General features: G+C 40.1%; 1 protein-coding gene across 1 annotated transcript; it reads right to left on the bottom strand.

Moving 5' to 3' along the window:
* Positions 1–1194: 1194 nt before the first annotated feature.
* FAM20B (FAM20B glycosaminoglycan xylosylkinase) lies at positions 1195–18166 on the bottom strand. Its single transcript, XM_081324376.1, has 8 exons — positions 18053–18166; positions 11444–11969; positions 10841–10927; positions 9794–9903; positions 8158–8329; positions 6336–6527; positions 4447–4506; positions 1195–3497 (listed from the first exon to the last, which is right to left on the bottom strand). The coding sequence occupies exons 2-8, from the start codon at positions 11818–11820 to the stop codon at positions 3266–3268; spliced, it is 1230 nt and encodes a 409-aa protein (XP_081180502.1). The 5' UTR covers positions 11821–11969; positions 18053–18166; the 3' UTR covers positions 1195–3265.
* Positions 18167–25749: the final 7583 nt, after the last annotated feature.

The raw sequence follows: 25749 nt of genomic DNA on the forward strand, positions 1-25749 counted from the left end.
AAACTCGCTTGTCCTACGCTCGTCTTCCAAGTTTGGGCGGTGACGTCAGGATCGGGCTTCCGATGCGGCCCTCTCACCGCCCTCCCTCCTGTGGCAGACAGTCTTCTGCTTGCCGCCCTCAATCAGAAGGGAGGGCCATGGGAGGGCAGCATTTACACAGAGCAGGGAGGGCTGTTAGAGGGCCGTATTAAACCGCCCCCCGGGCCGCAAATGGCCCCCGGGCCGGACTTTGGACATGCCTGGTCTATGGTGACCTTAACACTTTCAAGAAAAGTTATCTTGAGGCAAGATGGGTGGCATATAAATTTTATAACTTAATGAATAAGCTGCACTTTGCCTTCTACACCGATATATGGTAGTGCTTTCAAAAGACAAGTTGTGAATTAAACTCATTTTGCCAATTTCACCCATTTTTTGTGAATCTACCTTCCTAAGTCTACAATTTTAGTTGTTTTGTCTTAGTGGTGCTTGTGTAAATGTGTGTCATCTATTAAACACTTTAAAAGTAGCTGTAATCAAAGCAACTTAGAAGATAGGGGAAAATTGTTACTAAGAATATGTTTACCAGAAAGAGATATAGAGATTAATCCTAATTCGGAGGACTTTTTTTAACAACTTGGAAAAGACTAAATTAATGAGGCCAGATGAAGAGAAAGGAGAGTGAAATTGTGTTATGCAAGCTGGGGCAAAGTGACGTAATTCTTTTTGCAGTCCATGTTGAATTGCTTAGAGAATCTTAAGAGGCCCTGCAAGGGCCCAGGTTTTTTGAAGCCCTAGTTAGAATGTCCTCTAGGCCAGGGGTAGGCAACCTTGGCTCTTTTCTGACTCGTGGACTTCAACTCCCAGAATTCCTGAGCCAGCAGGAGTCATAAAAGAGCCAAGGTTGCCTACCCCTGCTCTAGGCTATCCCTGGCCAAAGTTATGCCCTCTAGATAGGACCAACAGCAACAGAAGGATGAGGTAGAGTTGATGAATAATATAGCAACTCCATGTGGTTGGGAGATTCTGTGCAGCCCCAGCTTTGTTAACTTGTCTCTTTGTTAACTTGTGGTTAAAATACAAATTTAGTTCTTCACAAACCTTATCAGATGATATTGTGGAGGTGAACTCCCATTAGAAATGTGATTAATAATTATGTCGAAAGTTATCTCTTATTAAAAATGTTCTTTCAGAGAATAATAAGCTCATGTTATTAAAATCTTTATTCACATAATACTTGCCTATGCATAGCCTGATCCTTGGGAAATGCAAAACGGAGACTTGTTTTCTTTTCCCAACAGCTTCTACTCATAACCACTCCAAAAGGCAAGTCTTTAGCAGCTTCAAGGTGAACAATTTTTCAGCTGCCACAGGAATAAGTTACTTAATAAATTATTTTCTTTTCTTTTTTTAGCAACAGTTCCAGTTCTTCAAATGCAATAGCCTATTTATCTCTTCAAGCGCAGGATGTCTTTTCCACTTTCTTATCCTTAAAGTAGCATATAAAGGAAACATGAAGTTATTCGGAAAGTCTTGATCAACCAGCAAGGTATTTTCTTCCCCAACAGCATCTGCCAGGTGTAGATTCAATGTGATTGCACACTTACCATGCATCTACAAAAAGCTCATCTTAGCCGCTGACATGATTGGCTAGTATTTGATAAAAAGTCTGAAGCTGATGACCCTCATAATTATTAACCATTATCAAGTTACTGTTACTGTAATTTGAGACAGTTAGCTGAACCAACCTGACAAAAATCAACTTATTTTGAAAGTTCTTTTTGTTAAAGGAGGCATAACATTATCAATAGAATTTGGCATTAAGCCAACCAATAGTTTAGGCAACCATTTGAAGATTATTACTGGCATAGGCTGAAACATGACCCTTAAAAATGCTGTAGGGTAAGGAAAGTTACTGAAACAGATGCAGACACATCCCTTTTGCATCTGTGGGGCACTCGGGTCTGTTTCCAAAAGAGGAAGCATGTCCAAATTAATTTTAAAAATTATTAGAACTAACTGATAAACATCTGGACCCTGTATTTAAATTTCTGTTAACTGACATCCAGGATACAGCTATCGGAAACATCTATCATAGAAAATCTTAGATGTTTTCAATACAGTTGGTGAATAATAGTTCAGGGAATTAAACCTTGGAGTTAACATACAGAATTGTTTTCCACACATTTCCCTCCAATATCTTTGGCAGGACTATCAGGTGCATGAATTAAAACCAAGATACATACATTTTCTGACACTAGAAACACAAATTACAATTCCTGATAATGGTCACAAAGCCATGGAATTAGCATGGATTAAAAAAAAGATATGCATCTAAAAACATCTTTAGTTCAGCTCAGACCTTGAAAATGACAGACTATCCTGAATGCCTGACAGCGCAGCACCTGCAGCTGCCTTACAGTAGTGATAAAACATTTTTCCCTTCTGCAGGCACTCATCACGTCTTCTTAGATTTTCAGCTTAGATCAGAAGTTTAGCAACAAATCCTGTTTTTTGAAATCTACAGCACTGACAGGACATAAAGTACTGGCTCAAGCCCCACTTTTTAGCAGAAATAGTAGGTTCAAGGCAGCAAGAACCCCAACATTTGAGAACATAATGATTTGCACAAAAATCTCTGGTTAGGACTTTGCAGCATTGTGCAGGCCTGAGTAATTTCAGCCTTGTACATGGACAACAGATTTCAAAAGTAATCAAGAACAGTCTTTCTCCTTCAGCAGTTTTGGATTTAACAGACCAAACCAAACACAATTATACATTCCCTTACGAAGTCCTTTAGAAAATTTCAGCAAAAGATGCATGTATGTATATCTCAGGAGAGACAGTAAAATCTTTTCAATATCAAATTTGCCCTACCCCTCCATCACTTTTTTTTTAACATGGCCAGTATGGATGCCTAGATAGCCTATTCTTTAAAACTTTGAATTAGACTAAAATACTAAGATTGTACTTGGAGTCAATTAGGAGAATAAGATCTTTTCTGGAACAAGCCTGTATTAGTGTCCCAATACCCATCTCCTTCACAGGAAATCCCAGGAGGGCTCTCAGTGCATCATCCACTGCCAGCAATGGAATCCAAAAAGAAAAGAAAAAAAGATACAGGGCTACCCGCGGGGAACTTTCTTGTCTTCAGCAATTGTTTCTTCTTCTGATGCAGAAATTCTGTTATTTAATCCCAGTTTATCCTGCCCATAGCCATGCAGAACCAGTTGTGCTGTTTTCTATTATTACTTTAAAAAATAAACCCTATCAGTTTCTGTTAAAGCTACAAATGGGAAAGTGTCATTCTGTCTTCCACCAGTACAATGTCTGGTCCAAATTGATCTGTACATTGCTTTATTGTAGCTAAGATGTTCAGAAGTCGTTGGTCCAGGGCGTCCATATGGGGGGCAGACAACACAGGTGCAATAGGGTCATGAAACATAGCAGTTTTTAAGGCAGACTTCAGGACTCCGTTCTTCAAATAGTTCAACCTGTTCCACGTGGAGACTCTGATACTGCAAAAGAAAAACCTGGAATGTAACAAACCTGAGTTTATATCAAAAGTCCAAACCTTTAGATAGATGTCTTCCCAACATATTTTCAATACTTTAAGCTTTTTAAATAATAGAACGTTATTTCTTAATCATATTATATAAACATTACTTCATTGAAATCTACATTGAAATAAACACAGTACATCATAATTTACAATATTACAATTTAAAAAGTCTTCCCAAAAAAAGCTTGTTGCAGGATTTACTTACTCAGAGCTAAGAACTACAGTGACATTGCTGAAATAGTTTTTAAATTAAAATTCATAAGCCTATATTTAATCAAAAGTAACATCCTCACATTACTCCCAGGGAAGTGGGAATAGATGATAATCAAAGTGCTAAGTTGCATACAAAACCAATTAGCTGCCCTGGGTATGAACAATAAGCCTAGTATTTGGTAAAGCTGTTGCAAAATTATGAATATAAAGAATGATACTGTGGATACTTAGATGTATGTCACAATTAACAGAATTTTTATTTTTTTTCCATAAAGGAAACCTCTGTCATCCTCAGAGGTTCTTTACATGGACCCTAGAACTTAGTGATTGTTACATGCATTATGTGAAAGGTAGCTACAAGTCAGCAAAATCCTATGCCTGAAAATGTACACACTCCCTCAAGAAAAAAGCTGCAAAGTTACAGGGAATGTCTTTCTCCAGCATTAATCTTTAATGCTAGCCCTCTCCTTTCTTTAAACAGCTAGTTGTTCCAAAAGTTTAGAGAATGACACCTTAACACATAGGCTATCATTTAGATTCCAAAAACACTGTACTTTTGAGTTTTTATGTTTGATGGTTAGTCCAAAGCAACTAACCATCAAACATAAGAACTCAAAAGTACATTAAATAATATCAATATTGCTTTGAAGATAATATTCAAATAAGTCAATAACTTTTTATTCTTTACTCACATGCAGCACTGATAAAGAGGTGCAAGAATGCTTCTCTCATCCAGGGAAGGATTTCCAAAACTGAAAAACATACAAAATGGAAAAAAAAATCTTTCCCTCTGGAAAAGTCTGTACAACATCTATCAGCCAAATGGATACCCATGTAACTTTTATCAAAAAGTGCCAGAAGTGGAAGAAAATTAGCAGTGTGCATCCATGAATAAACACCAAGTCAGAAGACATGAGGAAAACTGCTTAATCTCACAACTCATAGACAAAGTTTCAACTGAGAAATTGTAAGCTTCCTAGATCAATCTGAAGCCAAAAACACTAGGGCAGGGGTCAGCAACCTGAAAAAGCAAAAGAGCCACTAGGAACTGGTTCCATCACACATAAAAAAAGTGGGAGCCGCGTGCGTCCACGAACGTGCATGCGCAAAAAACAAAAATGTTTTTTTGTTTTTTGCGCATGCGTGTACGTGGACGCACGTGCGCGTTTCCACTTTTTTTTATGTGGACGCGGTGGTGGTGACGGGTCTCCCTGGTGATAGGCACTGGGTTGCGGCGCTGCCTTCAACCCTGGTGCCGCCGGAGCCACCCCTGGGACCTCCAAACTGCCGCCCATTCGGAGAGGTGCGCGCGCAGCTCTCCAAAACTTTGGAGAGGTGCGCACACACCTCCGCCTGAATGGGCGGCGGCGGTACCCGTTTGCAGACCTGCTGCTGCCGGTTTGGAAAGCTGCTGCGGCCCGTTTGCAGAGCTACCGCCTTCCTCTAAAGGCGGCAGCTCTGCAAAGGGGCCACAGCAGCTTTCCAAAAGGGCGGCGCCACCGCCCGTTCCGAGGTGCACGCGCAGCTCTCCAAACCTTTGGAGAGCTGCGCACGCACCTCTCTGAACGGGCAGTGGCACCACCCGTTTGGAAAGCTGCCGCGGCCCGTTTGTAGAGCTGCCACCTTCCTCTAAAGGCGGCAGCTCTGGAAACGGGCCACGGCAGCTTTCCAAAGCGCCGCCCTTTTGGAAGGAATGGGCAGTGGCGCCGCCCTTTTGGAAAGCTGCCGCGGCTCGTTTGCAGGCTGCCGTCTTCCTCCGAAGGCGGTAGCTTTGCAAACGGGCCGTGGCAGCTTTCCAAACGGGCGGCACCACTGCCTGTTCGGAGAGGTGTGCGCGCACCTCCGCCCGTTCAGAGCGGTGCGCACGCACCTCCGCCTGTTCGGAGAGATGCGTGCGCACCTCTCCAAATGGGCGGCGCCACTCCGTTTGGAGTGGTGCGCGCGCATCACTGCCCGTTCGGAGAGGTGCGCGCGCACCGGGCGACTGGGAGCCGCAGGAGACAGCTTAAGGAGCCGCATGCGGCTCTGGAGCCGCGGGTTGCCGACCTGTGCACTAGGGAATTCCTGGAAGATTGGCATTCAGACAAAATAAAAGAAAGAAACCATATTTACACACCATTCAAGAGAGAATAAAAAAGCTAAAAATAAAAAGACCAGAACACATCCTTGTCAAAACTGCCAACACCCAGATAAGCAAGGATTAATATCAGGCAAACAAGCAAGCAGAAAATAATACCCCAATTAAGGAACTACCAAAGAGAAAAGCCAAACTGGCAGAGCAAGCTACAGCATATAAACCAGGAGCAAGCCCCACGCTCATTTTGGTGCTGTTACCTAATTGTGTCATGATATGTCTGGAAGCGAACAACCAATCTCAGAGAGCATCAAGGACTCTAAAGTCATACTTTCCCATAAATAGAATTTGAAATGGGTAAGGAATTCCTGATATTTCAGTTAGCTTTCAAACCAGGTCAAAATTCTGGAGAACCTTAACACTGTAGCAATTATGATAAACCAACCGTAAACTGGTGGCAATTATTTTACCGAAGGAATTTGCATGTAAAATTAATACTTTTCCTACCTTTTGGCATTGTCAAGTAGAATAAGCATGCTGGCCCCTTCATCATCCTGAAAACTTTCATAATGATGTCGGTCAGCATTCCCAATCAGATAATCAAAGATGGCTGTATCAATGATGTCAAGAAGCCGTGGACCTGAATCATAAGGGGAGGTCTTCTTTACAGCATCACAGTAACTCTCATCGTATTCCCATCTGAAAGCAGAGACAGAAACTCAACCCAGCCCTGTTGATCTTTTAGGATTTATAGTACAATGATGTGACTTCAAAGGGTTGAAAGAGAAGATTGCATAATTGGAAAAAAAGAACTGCTGTTAAATTTAAAATAAAATTATCTCAAAATCTGCTTGGTAAAAGACCATAGCAAAAGATGGCAAAATTCTCTCTGCTGCTTCATTTTCAACTTAATTTTCTCTTTTAACATAAAGGTTTCTTCATTTAATCTGGCCTCTACATTCAGTCATAAATGATGATTGGCAACATGGATATTCAGGAAAATGATGCAAAATAAGAAAGGATGATAAAATTAGAAGACTGATTTTTGATATAAACAGACTTAAAATGATCCAGACAATACACAGATTGGAATTTCATTAACTACTGCATGTCACACTTTAACTCATGGACTAATGCAGAAGAAAACTGACACAAAATTGAAACAAACTCATCCTTTCCTAACACAGAATAGTGTTGTACTTTTATAAAGGTAGCTAGGTCTACTGGCAGAAAATAGAACTACTGCTGTTGAAAACTCTTTTTGAAAATGGATTTAGGGATTTTCAAGCAGATAAAATACATCTCAAAATCCAGGTCCTATGCTATGTACCCAGACAGTCTTATACAATGCCATCCCAATAAATATAAAAAAATGATTTTGCTTTAGAAAAGGCAAAGGTTAATGAAAGAAAAAACAAACAAAAAAGGGAGGGGGGAATCTTCATTTCTCATTCATCTTTGAAATATTTTGCCTCCTATCGTGTTCTCGAAAATAACGCCCGGTCTTATATTATTTTGTCTCCAAAAGAGGCACTAGGTTTTATTTTCAGGGAATGTCTTACCCACTTATCTGAGGACCGCCGCAACCAGGCCTCCCAAGCCGACACCTGTCGCTCCTCTGCCCGATGTCTGCTGCCATGAGCAGCAACCAGCGGCCATGCGGGCTCCTGCTGGATGGGGCTGCTGTTGCCGCCCCGGCGAGGCAAGACAGGTATCAAGGCATGGGGGGCCTGAGGTTAAGTGGGTACGGGGCACATGGGGCAGCTCCATCCCCACCCCAGCTTTTTATGCGTGTGCCTCACCTCACCTCGTACAACCAGATGTTGGCACAGAGTGGGCGGGGTCTTAACTAGGGCTTATTTTGGGGGTAGGGCTTACATTAGGCGGACACATAAAAATCAAGCTAGAGCTTATTTTCAGGATAAGTCTTATTTTCGAGGAAACACGGTAGCTTCTCAGTGTTACTTCGTTCTTTCCCAAAAAAGGAACTGATTTTTAACAATCAGGTACAACATTTATTTATTTTATTTATTTTAATTCCATTTATATCCCGCCCTTCTCCGAAGACTCAGGGCGGCTTACAAGCTTAGCAGTAGCCTTCATTCTATGTATATGCCTGCTTATTAGGGCTTTCACACACACCCCAAGCGGCATTATTACAAAGTCAGCTTATTGCCCCCAACAATCTGGGTTCTCATTTTACCTACCTCGGAAGGATGATCAGTTCAGCAACTTAAGGCCAATACCTCTTTTGCCTCTACAATTTGTAGTCCATTCTCTGGACTGACCAACTAAAACAGCAAGGAGGTCACTGCTGTGAACTTCATACCTGGCTAACTTGCCCTCCCGGTACGTCCTGCCCCATGGATGCCGATGTTTCTGAAGAGGCCATGCATCTGGCAGCCAAAGAGTGAGTGATCCTTCCATGGAATCTCCTTCAGCACAGGCTGGTTCTGTTTCCCGGCAGTAGTAGCACTTCCCATAGAAACAAGTATTATTACCTGGAAAGCAAACAAAAATTAGAAAAAAGCAGCTAACTTAGACCTAAATTAAACCATGATACTAATTATTTAGCACTTCTAATTTCTAAGAACTTGGACTAGTTAAGAAGCTTTCTGGGAAAGAAACCATCAGTTCTAAAAAGGTTGATTTAATGGTCATTATCTGTTGCTGCTGTAGCTCACTTCTCTGAGAGTAAGGCTTAATCAATTTAGGGGGTTAATTATTTCTAAACAGAGTTAGATTGAAAAGTATTGCACGATCCCCACCTCCCAGTTCTTCCACTAGTTGGGAAACAGGCTTCAAGTAAACAAGTAAACACCTTTCTATGCTGATAAATAAAAACCTGGGCAAATTCAAAAGCAGATATTTAACAGAAATATACATATTTCAGAGAAATTATCTGCTGTGGCCTTTGGCCAGATTCCCAAAAATGGCATGTTTTCATATTCAAAACCAGCAATCTCAAAATTTAAACAAAGTCTTCTCTTACTACTGAAATAATTGAGTAAAGGCTAATTGCAAGTAGGATTCAATTTATGACAAAAGAGGCTGGAAAAATTGTCATTAAGTGAGGCATGATGTGACTGCACACTTATTTTATAACCTATTTTGCTGTAGTCATTAAACAAATCACTGTGGTCATTAAGCGAGACATGAGTACAACCTGCGACTTCCCCTGCCAGTTTCCCCATGAACTTTGCTTGTTGGAAGCTGGCTGGGTGGGAAGGTCACAAACGGCAATCACTTGACCCCAGTATGCTGCAAACGCCAAAATGTGAGCCAGTTTCCAAGCACCTGACTCATCATGTGACCACGAGAACCCTGCAATGCTCCTGTGTGCAAGGACCATTGCACTTGGTTGTATGTCACTTTTTCGGTTGCTAAACAAATGGACATAAGTCAAGGACTACTTGTATGATATACTCTGCTACAAATATCAGAGAAATTATTAACATGTCAAGTACCAGACCTTAATGCAGGTATGTCACTCTGCCAGCCTGCAGGCCAGATGCATCACGACAAAACCGCGCCCTCCCCATTGCCGGCAATGGGGAAAAAGTCGCGATACATTGCGAGTTTGACATGCCTACCTTAATGGAAATTTTATTCAGGAATCAAAGTAATCCATGTGCCCTGACTTACTTCTGATTTTCCAGGCTTGAGATGAGACATGTATTACCACATTGTCCTTGCTAGGACTAAGAGTGTTCTGCCAAAACTGATGTTAGTCTCAAACTGGAATTTATAATCTAAATGTTTGAATTGTATATTATTACTAGCTCTAATATTGGTACAGATCTGCATTAATACTGAAAAAAAGATAATTTGTATATATGACGGAGGGAGCTGTTGAGTTAAGAGTATGATCTCTAGCAAGCATTCTTCAAATTGTATTTTCCCCAAGGATCCAGGAATGTTATAAGAGACTGAACCTGCAGAATTTGTTTGTATTTTTGACCTACCTAAAGTCATGAAAGTACTAAGCAACTGTTCTGTGGCAACAGGTTTGATCTCTGTCCGGAGGTTCACAAACCTACCAATCACGAGTGGGGCCCGTCGGAAACCTAAGATTCTGTTTGAACAAGAATAAAGTGAAACAAGATATGAATTCATACAACACAATAGAAAGTATAGGCTGGACCTAGCTATGAAATCTGTAGGAATCGCTTAAAGGTTTTCCTGAGTTCTTAAAAGTAATTTTAAATATAACTTTAGCTATTAACATCTATGTTTTATTTTATTTTGAACTGCAACTGACAGTTTTTATTTCTGTCTTTTGGATTCTATAAATTTACTGAATTAGAAATTGAAGTTAATACAACTTTTTGCTTATTTGGAGCGTGATCTTATTCACGCGCCAGACTTCTGGGTATACTTGGCTCATGAAAAAGGAAAGCCCTTGAAAAAAGGTCTGCCAGAAGTACAACTTTTTAGGCTTAGATTGTGTTTAGGCTGAATGTTTATTAACTAATCATCAAATTGGTGGCAGCTCACCTGCTTCTTAAATATATGGAAAATGTCTTGCAGCAACCTAGAAGGACCAATAGTTCTTGAACTGAAGCACCAGCGGTTTTTCCAACACTGACCAGAATTAAGATTGTACTTGATTTAAGTTTAAATTTAAATTCATTGGTGAAGAATATGTCAGACTGCTAATCTGTGCCCTTTACTGAGCACTTGTACTGAAAGATCCTCAGAGATTACTTTTGTGGAGCACAAGTTAAGAATTTAAGGGATTACCTTGAAATAAACTTGCTGAATAGTGTCCCACTAAAGATGCTCTCACTACTGAGATGGCCCTGAACTCAAAGGAGCGGGCCTTCTCCCATGCAATTCACTCTCTTGAAATTACATTCTACCCCCTATTCCAGCAGAGGAACCACCTTTTCTTTTTAACTTTTAATTGGTTTATAATTTATATTAACTGATTTTATCAGATTTTATATAAAGGTAAAGTATAAACTGAACGACTAAACAATGTATATTGTATCAAAGTATCAAAATTTTACCTGTCTAGATGGAAGGCTGCCACCTCTGCATTATGCCTGTCATAGCCAGCATATGGCTCTCCTTCTATTACATAGTCTCTGGGATATCTAAAAATTATGAAAAAATAAGTGATTAAATGACTAATAGATTTTATTTCAGATTAAAGAAGATAGTAATGAGAAAATAACTCTGAAGAACTTTTCTCAGTCTTCTAGCAATTAGTTGTACTGCCCCAAATAAAAGGAAATATTTCACAAACACTTCCATCCCAAAGACACAGGCCTGTTTCTTACTTAGAAGCAATGGTAGGGCCTTTCAGCAAACATCTACTCATTGTCTTGCTCTTAGCTGCATACTACTTCTATTAGGGAATAATGATCAGGCACTCCTGTTTGGGAAAACCTAATGCAAATTACGTGCTAAGGCATGCTATAATTTGTTACTACATTGTGTAAATCTGCAATTCTTGTTTTATGACATGATGCAAAGTATGAGTGCAAACTTTATGACTTATGCACAAACTACAACTTTGTTCAAATTCAGCCATTAAACTGTTATCAGCCATTAAGCAGATAAGAAAAAGAGTACATATGATATTATCTCTCACTGAAGAAACATTTTACCTCTTAGGTTTGAAGACTACTTTCTGTCCACCTTCCAGCACAAGCAGTGCTTTCAACTGGGTGCCCTTATAGCCCACATCTGCTTTGATTATCTTCTTGGTAGCCATAGCATGCATCACTGCGCCCAGTTCTGGCGTTTCGTCTGGGTACACTTCACGTGGCACCACCCACTGGGCTGCAATCTCCCAAGGAGACTGCAGGGTGTGATCAAGTCGTGGGTCTAATTCGATCCGTAGGCTCGTCATCATGCGATGGAAGGCGCGCTGGTCCTCACGGTTGGCTGCTGATGTGTCCAAGTTGTCTATGAGGAAAACCTTTGTGAAAATAAAGATGACGAGTAGAATTGCCAGAAGTACCACACGCTGCTTCAACTTCATGATGATTAGTAGTCCTTTTCGGCTGACTTATCAAAGGCTACAGGAAATCTCTCACAAAACAAGATGATAAGCACAGCAGTTCCTGATTAATTTTATTCGTTATCTTCAATCCAAATGATCCATTGTTGCAACTACATCTTCTGGTACTCCTGTAATTAAAATCACAATTGAGTTTTGTACTATTAGCAAATTCAGGAGGTTTCTCTTGAACAGAGGTTGCTGATTTGTAGTGTTACAAGTTACTGTCTATTTCAATGGGGTTACCCATAACATACTCTGGCTCTAAGACAGATACTTTTCAAATCAGGACTTACTTAAAAATAGCCTCCACAGCCACATTTTTAAAAAACTAGTTGTTAGAGTCACTATATATGTCTACCACTAAATATATAGAACTGATTGACTTTAATCCAACTTTTATAAAGATACCATTTCTTTCCAATTTTCTCATCTGTTATAGCTTCAAATGACCTTTGATATTTACTTTGAAGTAGAACTATTAGAAATATACCCCACCCCCATCCCAAATTAATACACACATAGCCATAGTTGTGAAAACCTTTATTTCTTAGATTTATATTATCCACATGCTAATGTCAAATGAAGAACATACAGTTCATCTGAATGTACAGGTGCATGAAAAATATGGCTGATGGATAAATGTATCAAGAGTTAGGCTATGAACCTCCATGATCAATAATAGTCTAGAAGCAACAAAACCCCTCTAGAATTTGCCCTTTAAACTATAACATTCTATGACAAATTTAATGAAAATCACCTAGTCAGAATCTTGTTGGTGACTAAGTTCCTACAAGGAAGGAAAAGAATTATCTATTTTTTTCTTTCCCAGATTTAATATAAAACCAACAGATCTTTAAATTCTGCCAACTCCATATAACAGAATGTCTGTCATTCAACTATAAAAGTAAAGCAGTTATTTTCTAGGAACATAAGAAGGCTATTATTTTGTTTCCAACTTAAACAGAGAGCTGTATAAAGCATATCTAACCAGTCTTGTGCTATACTATGATGTGGATCAAGCCCCTTATTTTGGAGATATTCATAGCAGTATAAAACACTTGAATTAAGTACTACATTAAGATAGATTGGAATGGATTATTTATACTTTTTGAAGGTTCAAGTGCCTCAGCATGAGTTTTTCATGCTCCAAGGTTAGCACTGTCAGGCTCAAGTTCTAATTACAAACAGAATTTGTATTTTTTTTCTATAGAAACAAATCATGGTTACTCAAACCGAGATTTAATGCAATCTGTGAACTCAATGAAAATCTTTTTTAAGAAGTGTGATAATCATATACAAGATAGTTTGTGCAAGTGTATTATTTCTATTATCTGGAATTGCTCCACTCATATTTTTTTGTGTTTTACATTTCAACATTTTCAAATCTGTTTTGATTCATAGTAAATTAATTTATATATATTCTCATCTTTCTATCATCCCTATATCCTTCATTCTTCCCAATAGTCATTACAATTTTAAATTGTATGTCCCATATAGCATCTTTTATTTATTGAATTCCATTTGTGCCTTCTCTAATAAGCTCAGGACAGTTTTTAATGGCTCTCAGGCAATTTTTAGAAATAGAACTGATCAGGTATTTTGTAAAATACCCCGGACATTAAAAACATTGCATTTATAATAATTAGATTTTATACATAATAGCTGAAGACAAATGGCAAATAAACACTCCCTGCAGCAACAGTAAAGTACAGCAACAGGAGACGATCGAAATCACATTTAAACTTGCAAAATAGTTATAAGAGTATTTGTTTTTAATGGAGTAACATACTATTCTCCATGAGCTCCTGAGGATATTTTATAATGCATTTCAGCTAGAATACTAATTTAACAGTATTTCTCCTACTAGAATCTCATCACAGTAAAGCAAGTTTAATTCTGCACACCTTATTAGATATTTTATCGCTTGCCAGAATTATCACGCAAGAGATGTGCATTCCACAGCTAAAGGAGCAATGTAACCAGATCTTTCCCAGACTGGAGGAAAAAAAAACTGTGCTAGTACTGTACAAACACCCAAGTTTGAAAAAGAAGCAATTTCTTCTTCCAAGTCAATAAAATATAATGCACAATTTTAAAAATTGTAAAGCATTCACCTCAGTTTGCAAGGTTATTTAATTTCCTGACAAATTATTGGCAGGTAAATGCTGGCAGATTCTAATAACACTAAGTTTTGTGACCTGAAATCTACATATAAATTCCAAAAACAAAATCCCTGTTCCTTCCAATCCAAAGTAAACTTTCAGTTTATAAGAATGTACTGAAAATTACAAGCAAAATAGTCTGCTGTTGTAGTAATGGGTAGACTAACACAGTAGAACTAATGTAATTAAAATGGTCTTGGGAAGAAGAGAAATGACGAAAAAACCCTGTGAAACATGCGGTGTCTGACAGACTGTGAAGACCACAGAAGTGGAAAATGACAGACAGATGGTATCTATCTTGTATGCTTGCTACTTCCTCCCTTAGATGTTAACGGCTTAAGACATGCATTTATTCTCACATCATTGTGTTCATCTTAAACTACAGCAACACAATAATGTGTTTTAAATTCAGTTTTCCCAAGATGTTAACTAGTGCTGCTGAAATCTCTTAATGCTGATTATCACTTAACCATCAACCATAACTGTTTATTCTCTAATGTGACTATTATGAATAAAGCAGGAATGGGTCTAGGTATGTGTCTCTGTGTGTACACATTTATACGTCTGTGTGCGTGTATATATACTATAGAGTGAAAAACTGTATAAGATTTATTTCTGATTAAGCCAGTAGTATGGTATGTGTAGGGACGCGGTGGCTCAGTGGGTTAGGACGCTGAGCTTGTCGATCGGAAGGTCGGCAGTTTGGCGGGTCGAATCCCGAGTACTGCGTAACAGAGTGAGCGCCTGTTACTCGTCCCAGCTTCTGCCAACCTAGCAGTTCGAAAGCACGTAAAAATGCAAGTAGAAAAATAGGGACCACTCTGGTGGGAAGGTAACAGCGTTCCGTGCGCCTTTGGCGTCTAGTCATGCCGGCCACATGACCACGGAGATGTCCTCGGACAAGCGCTGGCTCTTCGGCTTTGAAACGGAGATGAGCACCGGCCCCTAGAGTCGGAAACGACTAGCACGCATGTGCGGGGGAAACTTTACCTTTACCTTATGGTATGTGTGATATTTGATTGTTGAGAAATGCTATGAATTGTTGAGAAAGAAATATAGGCATGTGTACAAGATATAATGATCAGGAAAAAAAAGTATTGTATGAAGCTGAACTTATGATTTAGGAAACTCACAAGCAGTATATAAATTCCAAAGTTTTAATTAAAAAATTAAATTTTTTACCTCCAAAAATGTTCCAGCCTCTGTTTTCATAGAGGTAAAAAAAAGTCTGTCTTGTCTTACTTGATCAGCAATACAGACTATATGGCCTTTATTTCACCACTGATTAGTGTACAAATCATGCAGCCATTTTTTTCTTTACATACCCATATAAAATCTGTTCAAACTTTTCTTAACCTAACCAGTAACAACTCCACTTTGAAAGGAAACACTGATGCAGTTTGTCGTTCTTTATAGTGCCTCAGCATCTGTACTAATTCATTTCTCTACCATAGGCACTCAAAGCAATTTATTTCTGTACTTTCATAATGAGAGAAAATAACGGCCCACTCGGTAAAACCATACACTTATATTTTAAATCACTAAAAAACTATTATTCTACACTTGATATTGGTCAGTTGATGTCTGAATGGACCCTGCTGAAAAGTATTGGGACTGTAATCAATTGTTGTTGCAATCATCTCATGCTGCAGATATCAAGGGATAAACAGATATAGAGAATAAGGACAAACTAAAAAACAGAGAAAAAAGGAATGAAAATTGAGAAATAGTTATGGCTACAAATCCATATAGTGGTTTCATAATTTCTTCCAAATATATTCATTTTAGAATGAAAGATTAATTTTCCAAATAAAAAGTACATACTGGCAACTACATCAGATCAGAAATTATTATGTATTTATCAATGGAGCCAAAAGTAGTGGCCACCATTTAAATTATTTAAAAATAAATTTATTAAATTTAATAAATGTATTTATTATTAAATTTATTTAATTGTAGTGACATCAGCTCACATTGCAGAATTTAATGACAAAAAATCTTACTCAAACAAAAACAAATTGTTTCAAGGAATAATTGGTTGTTTTTGCAATGTATTAATCATCATTCCCTACGCCAAGCATATTGGGCTAGAATGCATGGATACCACTGCTTATTACAGTCAAATTATTACATGATACATCCTGGTACCCTATGAATTTATAGCAATAATTTTACAAAATCAGAATTTATTTAGCATGTCCACTCAAAACTTCTGCACCTTATTTTCCCCCCAAGGAATTCTATTGAAGATTATAATTATAATAGCACTTCTTCTATATCATATATACAAGTGTTAGAATCTGGCTTAAAGATCTTCTTCAGGGGCCTCTCCACCTGAGATCAGGTGTTCGGACTTCCTGGGCTGTAGTGTTGCTCTTCTGCGGTGCTCCCTCCCTGAAGCTCAGCAGCCTTTCACTCTGCTACCCTTTAAGCACCAAGGGAAGATAATAATAATAATATAAAGTTGGAAGGGACCTTGGAGGTCATGTAGTCCAATCCCCTGCTCAGGCAGAAAACCCTATACCATTTCAGACAAATGGCTGTCCAGTCTCTTCTTAAAAACATCCAGTGTTGGAGCATTCACAGCTTCTGGAGGCAGGTTGTTCCACTGGTTAATTGTTCTGTCAGGAAGTTTCTCCTTAGTTCTAGGTTGCTTCTCTCCTTTATTAGTTTCCATCTGTTGCTTCTTGTCCTGCCTTTGGGTGCTTTGGAGAATAGCTTGAGTCCCTCCTCTTTCTGGCAGCCCGAGATATTGGAACACTGCTATCATGTCCCCCCTCATCCTTCTCTTCATTAAACTAGATTTAATGAAACTAGATTTATAGATAGGTACCAATCTAGGTATAGATCTATCCAGGACAGTGCTTTTTTTGTAAAAGAAAAAGGTGCCGGAACTCACACGTCATAATTACTTACAGAAGCACCTGCTGCCAGTGTCATCTTCCCTTCGTCCTGTGCACTCCCACAGAGAGGGCCTCCTCAGGGTGCCGTAGGTCAGAGAGTGTCGGCTTGCGGCCCCCAGGGGGAGAGCATTCTCTGTGGGCGCGCCAGCCCTTTGGAATCAATTACCGGTTGAGCTCCGGATGGCTCCCGACCTTCGCTCTTTCCGCCATGATCTGAAAACCTATTTATTTGAACAGGCCGGCCTGGTTTAAGGGTTTGGGGTATTTTTAATTATTTATTGTTAGGGCTTAATTAATTTAATCTTACTTTTAACTTTTGTATGTAATGCTTTTATTGCCCTGTACACCGCCCTGAGTCCTTCGGGAGAAGGGCGGTATAGAAATTCAATTAAATAAATAAATACAACCCGCCTTGCCTACCCTACAAGGTTCCATCCAAAAAAGGTGCCCGCTACTCGGTTCTGAGCGTTCTATGAGAAAAAAAAGCCCTGATCCAGGATATGCAAGGGATGCCTTGAATGTGCTTCCTCTCCTCTACTCCTTCACAATATTCAATTTTGAAAACGAAAAGAAAAAAAACCCCACAGAGGTAAAGACGCAAATGCCACCTTCGGTTTCCCACTTAATAGCAGCAACTTGTGGAGACCTCCCTGCATGAACACACTCAAGTGTGGTAAAGATGGGTCCTCTACCTATAGGTGGTACTTCATCGTTTCCTTTAGATATGAGACCTGGCCAAAAGACTGTTCAGTTCTGTTCTCCCCACCCCTCCATCCCCCGCATGCACACACAGGCTTGCATGCTCCCATAAAAACTCTCTCTCTCTCTCTCTCTCTCTCTCTCTCTCTCTCTCTCTCACACACACACACACACACACACACACATCAGCGCTCCGCCCCTGGAATCCCCGCTCTCAAAGGGATCACCCAAGAGAGGAAACACCCCCGCCCCGTTCCCCACTCCCGACAGTTCCCTCTTCTCTCCCATACCTCCTTTGCTTTTGTCCCACTGCCCGGGCTGCGGATCCCGCCCAGGGAGGAAGCGCCATGGAAAGTCGGGCCCGAGTCATCCCACCCCCCGCTTGCGTATTTGCGCGCTTTTCCTCCCCAAACCCCTCCCCACCCCCGTCGGCGCCGTTCTCCTTACCCAGCCAACAGGCGCCAACGCGCCATCTCCGTTCCCAAGGCCGCCCAACAGGTCGCCCGTGTTCCGCCGCCGCCGCCGCCGCGATCCTTTGCGAGCCTCTTGCCCCACGGGCACTCTCACGGCTCTCCCCGCCCCGTCCTCCCGCCAGCCAATGGGCGCGCTGGGACACACCACGCCCACTGCCCAGTCGCCCACTCCGAGGCAAGCCAAGCGCGTGTTTATTCTCGCGCTAAGACTCGAAACACCGTCCCCCAAGAGTGCCCGACGAGCCACCGGCTGCTCCATGCCACCCAATAGAAGATCGCCGATACTGGATCGCGTTGCTTTCTTCCTTGTTCGCTAGCCAATAGCAAAGCACGCTAGCTAAGACTCCGGGCCCTTCCACGTATGCCTGGTGGGCGGGATCTGGCCAACTTGTCTTTTAACTCTCGTGTGCCTGTGAAGGAATAGCCGCGGGGGGCGGGGGGGGGCAGTTGTCTATGAAACGGGTTGTTTCCACGATAGGTAAGACGGTATAGGAACTGTCTTGTAGGAATTTTATATTTTTAATGCTGGCACATAATCAATTTGGAGCAGTGCGATTAAAATCAAGAAAATCCGGTATTCCGTATTTCCTATGCGGCGGAGAAAAGCAAAGGCGGAACAGAGGCGGCGATCCCGCTCCTCTATTATTTGACCCCCCACTATCTATTCGATTCCCTTAAGAAAAAGCTAGGAGCGAAATTGGCTTTTGAAGCCTCATCAGCGCTTATCGCTCTATCTATCCCCTGCCAACAATACATTCATCAGGACCTATGAAGTGAATCCCCATTGGAAACGCCGCTGTTACCTGATAGTTCCGCTGGCTGTAATTTTTGATTGTCAGCTGGGAGGCTGGAAAGACGAATGCAAACAAGGTAGTGGATTTGCCTTTAATGTAACGCTGCTACTGATTCTGATTCACTGCCCAGAGCAATAGTACAGCACTCCGCCTTGAACAAATATTAAGCAATATACGGTGGTGTCTTGCCCTGTAAAAAAACCCAGGTTGACAACATTTTAGATTCTAAAAGTTTACCTGATCTGGATCCATATGCACGCACGTATGCAAGCTGTGTTTTGAAGTCATGTTGTCCACGGTTAACCCTGGTGCCCTCAACGTAGTTTTCTGGATTATCACAGTCTGTTAAACCTCTAAGGCAGGGGTCTTCAAACTTGGCCCTTTTATGACTTGTGGACTTCAGCTCCCAGAATTCCTCAGCTGGCGTGGCTGGCTGAGGAATTCTGGGAGTTGAAGTCCACAAGTCATAAAAGGGCCAAGTTTGAAGACCCCTGCTCTAAGGCTTATTAGACTAAAATATGGCTGGCAGGTTGTGGTTAAATATGTTTGTCTTGCGGTCAAGGTCTCGTCCCTCTCTTTCCCAGTGTCCTGCAGATCATTGCTCCCCTTCCTTAAAATTCCTGCTTTTCAGGGTACTAATATGGGCATAGACATCTTCACAAAGAGAAGAAGCTCTCCTCTGAAGCGGTTCCTTAGTACAGTACAAGGTGACAAAAAACCTGTATGGAAATGAGGTTAGTGCATCATTGTGGTTCTCAGGTGCAGAGCCTTACAAGCAAGGGCAATAGCTGAATGGGCCTACACTGGCTGCTGGCTACACTGGCTTCAAGAAGGTTGTCACAAAACTGGCAGATAATTCTTTTTTTAATATATACATACACACACTTTCCACTGAAAAATTTTAAAGTGCTAAACTAATACAAACTAAAATCAGAAATAATGAGAACAGAAAAGAAGAAATAGGAAGTGCAAAGGAAAAGGAAAATAAAGAGAAACTAACCGGGGAAAAAGAAATTATAGAAGCAACTTCCAATCTTCCTTGTAACAAGTGCAGACAAATTCTTTCCCGCCTCCATGCAGTTAAATACATAATTTACTTTTTCTCAAGCCCGCCATTTCTCCAGTTACAAATCTGCAGGATATAACAATTTTATAATCCACAGTTTTTTTCATTTTTCAATATTTCTCCCTCACTTGAGATTTCCCCTTCCACATCATTAACATTTTTAACTTCTTTAAAATTTTCAAGAAATACATTGTCAAGGGTAGAAATTATTGCTGAGAACTTAGTTATAAGTTTCTCTCCCAATTCCTCCAAGAGCATTTGAAATGTCTTAAGCATAATTCCTTTATCTGTCATCCTGCATGTTTTGCTGTAGTTTTATTTATTTATTTTATTTATTTATTTTTATATTCCAACATTTTTTTCTTATAGATTAAATTATTCAGATAACATTCATGAAAATGTTTTATTTTAGTCATTTTTTAAAGCTCTTAACAAAAGTCCTTTATGATAGTACAGGTCATCACCAATGATTTCAGTCAGAAAGTTATTGAGAGCTGTGTTATAGCCAGTATTTCCTGGCCTCACTTAAGAAGCAACCTGAAGCTCCCAAGAAGGAAGGGGGGGAGGGGGAGGGGCAGATGGGAGGGAGGGAGGGAAGGAAGGAAGGAAGGGACAAAGAAGGAGGTAAGAAAGGAAGGAAAGAAGGAAGGAACAATGGGAGAGAGGGAGGGAAGGAGGGCACCCCCCCAGTCCCACCCACCCCCCACCAGAGACCCATGGATTCCCCCCACACAGGCACCCTGCAACTTGAGTGATGAGCTTCCCCCCTGGCCATTGACTTTGCTTGTCAAAAAGTTGCAAAAGGTGATCACATGACCCTGGGACACTGTGACCATCATAAGTATGAATCAGTTGTCAAGCATCAGAATGTAAATCACATGACCCTGGAGATGCAACAGTCATAAGTGTGAAAAATGGTCATAAGTCACTTTTTTCAGTGCCGTTGTAACTTCGAACAGTCACTAAGCGAATTGTTGTAAGTCGAGTACTACCTGTACTTTATCATTTTTTCCTTTTGTTTTTTTGCTCACGTTTTTGACACCTTGCTGGGCGACTGGTGGTACTTGGATATTGCCTTATCCTAAAAGTGGTACAATGGGTGAAAAGGTTGAAAAAACCTGCACTTGGAGACATCCAATTCTCCATTTGTCTCACCGAGAAATCCCAAAATTGTGAAAGATAATTATATCAGTAAATAATAGATGTGCAAATTGAAAATAGAATCTTCCATGTTCAGAGATAGTACCAGTTGTTAACAGGCAGACCAAATCCATGGGAGGATGCTATGATCTTATTTGTGGGCTTTTTGGAAGAATTTAGCTAGATGAGAGAATGTCCCAGTAAAAGCACCAACTTGCTTCACTCTGATAGTACCTTATTGTTGAGGGGATCTCTTACTTGTGGCTGTCTGACTGCAGGGTTTTTTTTCATACTGTCAGAAACCCCGATTAAAGCAGTATTTCATAGGTGTAAGGAGGCTTCAGTTGTATGCAATTAGGAAGGTTAGGTACTTAGTGGGCAGTGACTGTCAAGCTTGCATAAATGCAGACAGTTGATTTCTATTTGGTAAAAGTGATGACCTTAGCTGATCTTAATGGAGCCAAGTAGGATTGAACATGATTAGTACTTCTGTAGAAAATGACATACCAAGGCAATAGATTAGACCAGCAGCTCCCATATTTTGGCCATCAGGGACTGATTCTGGGGGGGGGATTCCCAATAGGCCACGGACCAGCACCAGTCTGTGGCCCGGGTTGGAGAGCCTTGGATTAGACCAGTGATGGCAAACCTTTTAAGAGACCGAGTGCCCAAACTGCAACCCCAAACCCACTTATGTATCATCGGGTGCTGGGTGGGTGTGGCCCTTTGGGTGGGTGTGGCCAATTGGGTGGGCATGGTTGTAGTGGTAACGGCAGACTGGGTGGGACTAAAAAGTTCAAACGATCAATTCCAACTTTGTGAATCTTTTTTTCCCAAGAGAAGTTGAAATTGATTGATTGATTGAACCTTTTTTTTGCACACGGCGGCAGAGGCCTAAAGCGAAAAGGTTTTATAAAACCCAGCTGAAGGCCCAGGACTGGGGCGACGGCACGCGTGCCCACAGAGAGGGCTCTGCGTGCCACCTGTGGCACCCGTGCCATAGGTTCGCCACCACGGGATTTGACTGAGAAAAATATGTTCTGTACAATAAGGAATTTTTGAGTGGAGCAGCTGTTGATCAGGGATGATCTGAGAATTCTTGCCTTGGAATATGGGTGAAGATCTAGCGTAACAAGGGTAGGACACTTTTTCAAGCAAAAAGTGACAGAATTATTACAACGCTATTGTTATTCAGAGCGGCAGTTGACTACAAGAAGGAGTCGGGCTGTGTCAGAACAAGAGAGAACGCTGCACCATTAAGTCCTAGCAGTAACATCTGTTTCACTCAGCAGGTGGCTCTGTAGGAATATATTTTTCTTCCACAATTTTCATTTTAGGTAGAGTAGAATTCTTTCATGGCTTTCTTTCAATTCAGATTAAGTCTCATTATATCAGCTCCAAGCAACAGTGCACAGGATTGTCACCCTGATCTTGTATTTTGATCAGGATTATTTTTTTAAAAAAAATCCTAGATTTGCTTTTAATTTCAGTGCTTATTTTTTAAAATAAAGTTTAGGATTTTTTTAAAAAAATAATCCCAGTCAAAATACAAGATTTTGAGAAAACCTTGTAAAAACTCCAGCCAAGAAACTCCATGAATAACTGCAATTTGATTAATTGCCTATGTGTCTGTACGGCAAATATTTTCTTATGGCTATAATATAAATAAAAATTAAATGCAATAATATTCCATCAAAAGAATTAAATATATGCAATTCAGCCATATTGCTATGAGGTGTATGGGGTTGTTGAGCTAGCCTGACCAATAATGTGGAATGCTGGGAGTCGGCAGTTTAGCTATGTGTCTGCGTTTAGAAGCAGATAATGTCCACTAGATGGACCTGTAGCTTTTTTTTGGTATAAATCAGCTTATTTTCTAAACATTTTGGATGGCATTAGAATTACCCTGGGTTGATGAAGAATACTGAAACAATAATAATAAATATCAAACATCTCTCTATCCCAGATACTTGGGGAGAACTCAATAGATGGATAAAAATGCCAAATCCAGTTATTTTAAAAACCTTGTGAACCGCCCTGATTCCTACGGGAGAAGGGCGGTATATAAGTCTAATAAAGATAAATATCTGGCTGACCCTCCATAATTGTAAAAATAATAACTGAATAACTGAATTGACATAAACTTCTATGGAAAAACAAATCTGTTCTTATACAAATTGTGATTGCAAGAAGAAAAAAATAATAGTAATCAAAGGAAATGCAACGTGTATAAAAGGACTCTCTAAATATCTGGAAATACTGAATTTATAAAATTTGAAGATCCTAATTTTACAAACACCCAGCCTGATTAGAACTGCCTATATTCCTCGATGCTACTAAATAATTCTTAGGTCCTTGGTCAATTCTTGAATTATTAAGCTTCTATCAGTCTTAGATTGTGAATCTAACTGTAGATTAGCCGTGAATAATAATAATGGTAATTATAGTAATTACTGTGTGTAATAATTCAATTATAGTAATATTATTTTAATGATTTAATTATAATAATACTGTTATTGTGTGTAATAATACTGTCAATTATGTTGACTATTACAATATAATAATTATTAACATCTGTAAAAATTTATCATTTTCCAGTAATGAAAAATGAATGGGAACATATAGCTTAAAAAGTAATTGAAAACGAGCAGGTTAAAATGTTGTGGAATTTTTGAGTACAAAATGATAAAATCTTGGTGCATAACATACCCGGTGTAATTGTGGTTAAAGAAAGTGTGGGTAATTGATGTAGCAATACTAGGAGGTAGTAGAATAGAAGACAAAGAATTGGAGAAGATAAAAAGTATCAAGATAATGGCATAAATTGGCAGTGGTGGACTCAATGGTTATCGGCTCACTGAGTGCCATGACGGCGCTTAGAAAATGTGGCATTGACAAAATTTCCATCTGTCAGTTACAAAAATCCATAGTGCTTGGATCCACACATATACTACATTGACATTATGATATCCTTGGTTCTTGGGAAGAATTCAATGCAAATGAAGGCCAACACCACAACTGGTAGCTCTGATTTGTGTTGTGGGGTATGTAACGATAATATTTGCCTATCCCAAGTCCTGAGGAAGGGCTCAATAAGTGAATAAAAATGCCAAATCCAGTCTAAATACCTGGCTAACTGTATGACCAATCGTAATAATAAGCAATTATGTGGAGGGAACTTCCTTTTGAGAATTCTGTTTTGTTTTGTTTTTAATTATCTCTGATGTACAGAATGATGTAGCTCTTGGAACTCCTTCCATGCTCAACATTAAGAGGCCATGCCAACCTGGGTAGTCTAAAACCACGTGTTCCTAGGCTTTTGTCTTTTTTTTTAAATACAATTTGTACCTACTCTGCAGTTAATAAGTTAGAATATTTTTGAAAGGGCAAAGAATTAGAAAAAAAACATTCCTCTGCATTAGAACCCAGCATAAATTACCCTTAAAATAGAATCCCAATGGAAGTTCATATAACTGTGAGCAAATGCATCTTGTGAATATAGTCATAGTGTGGTTAGGTAGAGGCTTCCTCTTTCCAGACAAAGACTGGACTGTTCAAGGGCTCTTAAGCAGAATTTGCAATTTTCAGAGAGCTGAAATTTTGGCTGGGGGCTTATTTTCTGACTCAGAAGGTGGTAGGAGCAAAGCTCTGTTCTCTGCCTGTGACATGCCTGAATAAGGGCATTGACTGCTCTTCTCTCCAAAAAAAAGGGCAATCTGAACAACATTCTCACTGGCATCTTCAGCTGCTTGCTGAAAATTTTAACTGCTGAAATCATGAAATGGTAACGTTTTAATTCAATAGTTTGTCAAAGCCTATTTAGTCCTCTACTCTTATTTATCCAGTTAAAAATATTACAGGCCAACTTTAATGGGAATCTCTCTCTTAATTAGCCAGCCAGACTTTTTTTAGCAGAAAGCAATAAAGGACAAATTAGTTTGGGAAACATTTTTAATGGCCTTCAGTGATCCTTTACATCCTTAATGTAAAGTATTTCACAGAAGTAGGGCTATTGATGGGAAAGCATGGTTTTTTATGAACTAGTTCTCTGCATAAGTGGGAACATATGTGGAACTTCTGATACAAATTTCAGAGTGATTGATACAGTTACATCAGTGAAGATAGTCTTTTAGTACCAGATACAAGAACATTTGTGGTCCTACAGAGAAAATGCAATCCTATTATGAGTATTCAACCAGAGGTTTACCTATTCTATTCAAGACCCACTGGTTACCGTATATACTTGAGTATAAGCCGACTCGAGTATAAGCCGAGACCCCCAATTTCACCCCCAAAAACTGGGAAAAGTTGTTGACTCGAGTATAAGCCGATCCGCCGTTCTGCATGCCTCGGAGGCTGGATCCGCGCTCTGCAAGCCTCTGGGATCCTGGGAGGCCTAATGCAAGCACCAGCCCGCCTGCCTCAGGTCTCCCCCACCCCCAGATACTGGGCTTCAGCACAGCTGGCTGTCTTGCCAAAGAGAAACATCTGGGAAGGAAAACCCTGTCTTACCTCTTTCCCAATTCTGCCTCTGCCCTTCCTCCTACCAAGGTGTTCTGGGACTAGTTCCCTAGCCTTTTGGAGCTTTTGGTGTTCGCCCATCAGCTGTCTACGGGGAGGCAACAAAGCTGCCTCTCTAGGCTTTGAGAAAAGGCCCCTTGCACAAAAGGC

This window comes from Vipera berus, assembly GCF_964194415.1.
Source record: "Vipera berus genome assembly, chromosome: 3".
Taxonomy (NCBI): domain Eukaryota; kingdom Metazoa; phylum Chordata; class Lepidosauria; order Squamata; family Viperidae; genus Vipera; species Vipera berus.

Bases quoted from the DNA above. Each gene is read 5' to 3' on its own strand.
- FAM20B (XM_081324376.1), bottom strand. From the start codon at position 11,820: ATGAAGTTGAAGCAGCGTGTGGTACTTCTGGCAATTCTACTCGTCATC. The intron at 4,507-6,335 runs GTAGGAAAAGTA...TATGTTTTTCAG, and splicing joins CTACTTGACAATGCCAAAAG to TTTTGGAAATCCTTCCCTGG. The intron at 3,498-4,446 runs GTGAGTAAAGAA...TTTCTTTTGCAG, and splicing joins CCTCTTTATCAGTGCTGCAT to TATCAGAGTCTCCACGTGGA.